The sequence below is a fragment of the Tupaia chinensis genome, unplaced genomic scaffold, assembly GCF_000334495.1.
Source record: "Tupaia chinensis unplaced genomic scaffold, TupChi_1.0 Scaffold143756_1, whole genome shotgun sequence".
Classification (NCBI taxonomy): Eukaryota; Metazoa; Chordata; class Mammalia; order Scandentia; family Tupaiidae; genus Tupaia; species Tupaia belangeri.
The window spans coordinates 487,128-492,875 of record NW_006203605.1 but is presented as its reverse complement, the minus strand read 5'-3'; the positions used below and the strand labels follow the sequence as shown (position 1 = coordinate 492,875).

Genomic DNA, 5,748 nt, shown 5'->3' with positions numbered 1-5,748 from the left:
GAAAGAAAAAATTACATTTAAAAATGGTCACCTTGCTTGTTTCCACAGTTTAGGAGTCCTGGATGAATGGAAGCATGAGTGGACCGCGCAATTCTTTAGAAAAGGGAAACATTATAAACCCTAGAGTAAAATGGGAACGGAGTCAGCCCTGGGTCAACAGGAATTTTAGAGCAAATTTATACAGTTCAAAATTTCTCAGCCCCAGTAAGTGGCTGGTCCACGTAACCCCACAGCATCCAGTTCAGGTGGAGCGAAAGGCCACCGAGAACCTGGGCGGACCCTCGCTGTCCTTAGAGGGCAGCCACGTGTCCTGTGTAGGAGCACGTGCGTTCGGCCCCCCGGGTGGCTTCTGGAGTGGCTGACCCCTTGTCCCTTGTCCCCTAGGTTTGGAAATATCCTGGGATGGAGACAGTTTTGTGGAAGTCACGGCCGCCCCCCACCTCAGGGGCAAGCTCTGTGGCCTCTGTGGGAACTACAATGGGCACAAACGGGACGACCTCCTCGGCGGGGACGGGAGCTTCAAGTTCGACGTGAATGACTTCGCTGACTCCTGGAGGGTGGAGTCCAACGAGTTTTGCAGCAGGCCCCGGAGAAAACTCGCCCCCGAGCTGTGTCCGGGGACGGTGAGGGCCAAGCTCCGAGCCCACCGGGAGTGCCAGAGGCTCAAGTCCTGGGAGTTCCAGACCTGCCACTCGGCCGCGGACTACGCTCCTTTCTACCGGCAAGTACGGTGTCCTGGGGGACAGGCTGTCACAGACGGGGTGGGCTCGGCCTGGGGCAGTGTGCATGTCTCTGGGTGTGCAGACCAGGGGCCCGAACTGGGGCACTCTGAGTCTCCACGGACGGCCTCCCGAGCTCTGGCCTCCGCCGCCCGAGTGAACGGGATCTCACGGCTCTCCGGTGCCATGGGGTGTTGAGAGCGTGGCTGCTCAGGTCTGAGAAGAGGTCTGCATGGGGGAATGAGACGGCTCAGGAGAAGTACACGGGTTGTGGCCGGCTCTGAGACTTCGCGTTGCAGAGCGCAGCAGAGAAGGCCTGAGTGTGGGGGGGGGGTGGCCCGCCACTGAGAATTGGGTTCCACCACGTTTTAGAACCCTTTAACTCCCACACAAAGCAACTGGTTGAAAATCCGACTCAGATGTTTTAAATGTGTATCACTTCATTCTGTGAGTGATGAGGAGAGGGGAGATGCAGGGGCCTGGCAGGGTCATGGCTCTGCACCCCCCAGCCCCCGTTGGCCCTGGGTCACAGGCACGCGTGTGCGTGTCACAGTCAGGGAGTGCCGGCCCTGGCCCGGTCCCTTCCCTGTGCGTCCATCTCGGGTGCCCGCGTCCACTGTGCCACTGGCCCACCTGGCTCCCGGGAAGCTTGGGCTTCCTCCCGGCGGCGAGGCTGTGCTTGCGAGCTGGCCGGCTGTGGCCCTTCCGTTTGCGGAGTTCCGTGGGCTCAGCAGCCATGGCTGCAGGCGACCCTAGCCGCTCTGGGCGTTGGCAGGAACACGAGATGAACGGTCCAAGACCCTTGTTTAAGTGACATGCCTGGGCCTCTTAAAATGAGAAACCTCCTGTGGTCTGAAGCCACAGGGAGGTTATTTTTACTCTTTAATTGCCACCAGTTTATTTCCTCCGGTTCTCATTAACTGCACTCTTTTTCCTCCTTTTTGATCTTTGGGCATAAAAGATAAAATTCTGTAGAGACAAGTCATACTGGGTGGGAGGAAGACCGTGCCTGTCCCCACAGCCTGCACAGGGCCGCCTCCACCCTTGCCTGCGTGGTTGGGAGAGGTGATTACGAGGCTATGGGCAAGCCGCCGCTGGATGGACACACGGGCTGCTTGTCACCTGTCACTGAGAAGCCTGCTGAGGAGCAGCGGCACCTAGGAGTGACGGGCTTCGGGTCTTCTAGAAGACAGAGTCCTAGCCAGCTGCCCACCCGCAGTCACCCGGTATCTGAGCTCAGGGGCTGACCTGTGATGGGAGACAGCCCAGCGGCCCCCTTCAGGCGGGTGCCCCAGGCCCTGGGCCTGCCTGGCCTCCTCCAGAGCACAGCCCTCCAGAGGGAGCCCTCCTGTCTTGCAGAGAGAGCTTGCTCTCCGCTCAGGGGCCAGGGACTGGGAGTGCCCGTGCGCCGTGGGGTGGGGTGCAGAGACCGACAGCGGAGCTGTGCCGTAGATAGATGACACCAAGCCCGCTTCCCTCACGTCAGAGAGCACGCCTGGGACGTTGTCACTGTGCAGAGCCGTGGCGCCAGTGCGAGGGCCCCGGGTGAAACGAGACTGTCAAGGTGTGATTTGCAGGCCTGGCTTTGAGGTTTTCCTTAGACAGGCTCACTCAGCTTTGAGGTGGCCACCCTGAGTCTGTAATTAAGGTGTGCCGACACCAGGTGGCAGCAGACACCTCAGTTGTGCCTGTGGGCTTTAGCCTTTCAAAGCTTAGTTCAGTGTTGGACTCCCATGTGGCCGGCCACGGTTCGAGTCCCAGACCTGGCAGCTTGCTTTCTCACTTGCCCCACCCACTCTGCCCCTCTCTGGTCAAATTTATATAAATGAGTAAACAAATAAATAAAGTTTAATACAATAATTCCTTAAAAGAAGAAGTTCAGTGTTGGGGCAGCAGATGGCTCAGTGGTTATATCTTTGGACTCCCACATTGCTGAGTGCGGTTTGAGGCCTGGACCCGGTGGCTTGAAATTCATGCTGTTTGGGACCAGCAGTTAGCATAATGATTATGTCGCTGGACTCCATGTAGTCGACTGAGGTTTGAGTCCTGGACCCGGTGGCTTAAACTCATGCTGGGCGCGTGTGCGTGCGTGCCCAAGATCCCGAAAGGAAAATGGAGGACGGATTGCGGCATGGCCATCCCCCCTGGGGGGTGATTTCTCGCTTTCTGTCTCTATGTCTCTCTCTGTCTTTCTGGTGAGTGCACGTGCCCTATAGCAAAAACCTCTCAAAAAAAAAAAAAAAAAGAAAGAAATTCATGCTGTTTTTGTGCATGTGTGTGTGCTCAAAATTCTGCGGAGAGAAGGGAGGAGGGACTACAGTGCGGCCATTCCCTTGGGGGTGATGTCTCACTTTCCCTCTCACTGTCTCGGTCTCTGTTTCTCTCCGGGCAAGTGCACACTCTCTAAGGCAAAAACCTCTAAAACAGAGAAGGTCACAGAGTTCGCCTCTTCATTAGCTCTCCCTGTTCCCTCCCAAAGCCCCTCCAGGACCCTGCTATGGGTACAAAGCACAGTGCATGGAGGCACCCCAGGCTCATGCTATCCGGGCACCCTACCTCTGCCAGCACTGCGCGTGGGGAGTCAGGGCAGCCTCGTTAATTACTCTGCGATACTCAGTGAAGGCCCTGCACCTTCTGGTCTTGGCCCGGTCGCTGTCCTGCCTGCTGAGATGCCCCGTCCCTGTGTCTGCCTGCCGAGAAGCCCCGTCCCCACGTCTGCCTGCCGAGATGCCCCGTCCCCACGTCTGCCTGCCGAGATGCCCCGTCCCCACGTCTGCCTGCTGAGACGCCCCGGTCCCCATGTTAGCAGGCAGACACACCCCGGTCCTCGCGTCCACGTGGAGCACAGCTGGGTTGGTCCGTTTTGAGAGAAGCCCCTCCAAGGGGACCTGAGCCAGCTACGTCGTGAGCACACTGACCCCAAAGCCCCTCGCCCCCATCAGCACTGGTCCCGGCTGCCCAGACCAGCCTCACTGGCAGTAACTTGCTCAAGGTCTCCCGGAACTACTCGGAGCTGTGGCTCATGGAAAGAGAGGTTAGCCGGAAAGGGTTCTGGGCGGAGTCCAGGAGGTGGCCAGGTGTGGGGCTTCTGCTGTCCTTTCCCCTTGGCAGCAGGGATGGCAGCGTGTGACCGGGCAGCTCGCCAGCCTGTGGGGTCCGGAGTGTGCGTCCGGGCTCAGTCTCAGGCTGCCCGTGGGGCCGACCTCTGTCTGCAACCCTCCTGGGGCCCGGTGCTCTCGCGCCTGGTCTGTGACTTCCCTGTGTGGCCGAGGGCCCCGTCGAAGCCCCACTGTGACCGTCTGATCATATTCCTCGAGCACACAGGGACCCTCCTGTGAGGACTCTTCAGGCCGAGAGGCCGGCTCCCAGGGCAGGTCAGTCGCCCCCTGCTGGCCGTAGCGCGAGGTTAGACGCGGTTTCAGCCCGCCTTCCTGATTTCAGTCTTGAGTTTCTTTTAAGCATAAACGTTCTAGAATCCTGCAGTTTCTGCTCAGGAAGTTAGATTCTGACGGGCCGTGGGATGAGGCTTGGAACACAGACCTGGACGCGTGTCCTTAGAGCAGGCAAGACGCTGAGCATGGCACTGTCTCCCTGGTGCCGGGGACTTCCTGCTTCCTTCCCAGGAGGCAGGAGGCTGCGGAGAGGCCGCATCACTCGGTCATTGTCCCAGCCACATGGTGTGGGGCCACATCACGCAGTCATTGTCCCGGCCACACGGTGTGGGGCCACATCACGCGGTCATTGTCCCGGCCACACGGTGTGGGGCCACATCACGCGGTCATTGTCCCGGCCACACGGTGTGGGGCCACATCACGCGGTCGTTCATGGTCCTGGCCACAGGGTGTGGGGCCACATCACGCGGTCATTGTCCCGGCGCACAGCCCTGTTTGCCCCGTGAGGAGCTGCCGTGAGCCGCGTTCTCCCGTTTTGCTGTCGAGCTCATCGAGGCTGGAGGGGGAGAGCCTCACTGGGGCACCAGGGCGCCGAGCGGCCAGCCTGCCAGGGCACCGGCTCTGCGTGCCCGTCCTGGCCCAGTGGGCAGTGGTGGCTGCTGCTGGCCGTGGCTGTCTGTGTAGGTCCTCGCTCGTCCGTCCCCGCTGTGAGGCTGCAGGGAGGGTGGGCCGTCACCTAGATGGCCGGTCCTCTCTGGAACTTGTCCGAGCACCGCAGAGCGATTCGGGACTGGACAGCAGACAGGTTGCCTCCTGAGACTGTGCCTGAGTGTGAGCCGACGGGTGAGGCGTGTGAGTGGGACGGGCCGTGTGACAGCGGGTCTGGGTGCCGCCCTGCTGTGGTAGCCGGGTAGGGGCTGTGTGACAGCAGGTCTGGGCACTGCCCTGCCACCGTCGCCAGGCGGGGGCTCACCTCTGAGCACAGCCTGCCCCGTACGGAGCTCACGGGGACCTGCCGGCTAGGGACCTCAGCTCCTCGCCAGAGTGGGCAGGGCCTGTCCAAGGACCAGGCCGGGGGCCAGGACGGCTACTTTGGGATGGGCTGAGGGGGGGACGGCCTGGAGGGCGGTGGCTGCCTGCCGAGCTCCTGCTGCCAAGGGCACACGCCTAGACGCCCATGAGGGCTGTGCGGGGCCTAGGCACTGCCGGGGCTGTGAGGCTCTGGGGTCCACCATGGCCCCCGGCCTTCCCCGGCGCTGGGTCAGGGCTGGCTTCCTCACACGGCTTCCTCGCACTGACTCAGAAGCCGGCCTGGGCGGAGAGTCCTCAGGACGACGGGGCCTGCCCTTGCCGTGCCGGGTCGTGGTGAGGCCACCTGGGAGAGCTCGCTCCTACCCTGTGACACTTCTCCCCAAACCGACCCAGACACACACTGCCAGGGGTTAATCAGGCCTCCCAGGGCACGCCCTCGCAAATGTCTCCAGTGGAGACTGAGCAGGAGGAGGTAGGATGAGGCACTTGATTCCGTAGGATGAACTAGAGATCCGAACCTAGGAAGTGAGTCGTCCCCGAGCGCGCTGCGGGGGACAGGAAGAGCCGTCCTGTCCTGGTTCTCTCGGGAGGAGAGCGCAGGCGTG

The 5,748-nt window shown here is 61.0% G+C and overlaps 1 protein-coding gene across 1 annotated transcript in view; it reads left to right on the top strand.

Moving 5' to 3' along the window:
- Positions 1 to 5,748, top strand: part of BMPER (BMP binding endothelial regulator) — a gene marked incomplete at its 5' end in the record, with an annotated part of 199,790 nt that overhangs the window by 143,137 nt on the left and 50,905 nt on the right. Inside the window, 1 exon segment of the mRNA XM_006164900.2 lies at positions 385 to 721. Coding sequence (XP_006164962.1) covers positions 385 to 721 — 337 coding nt within the window.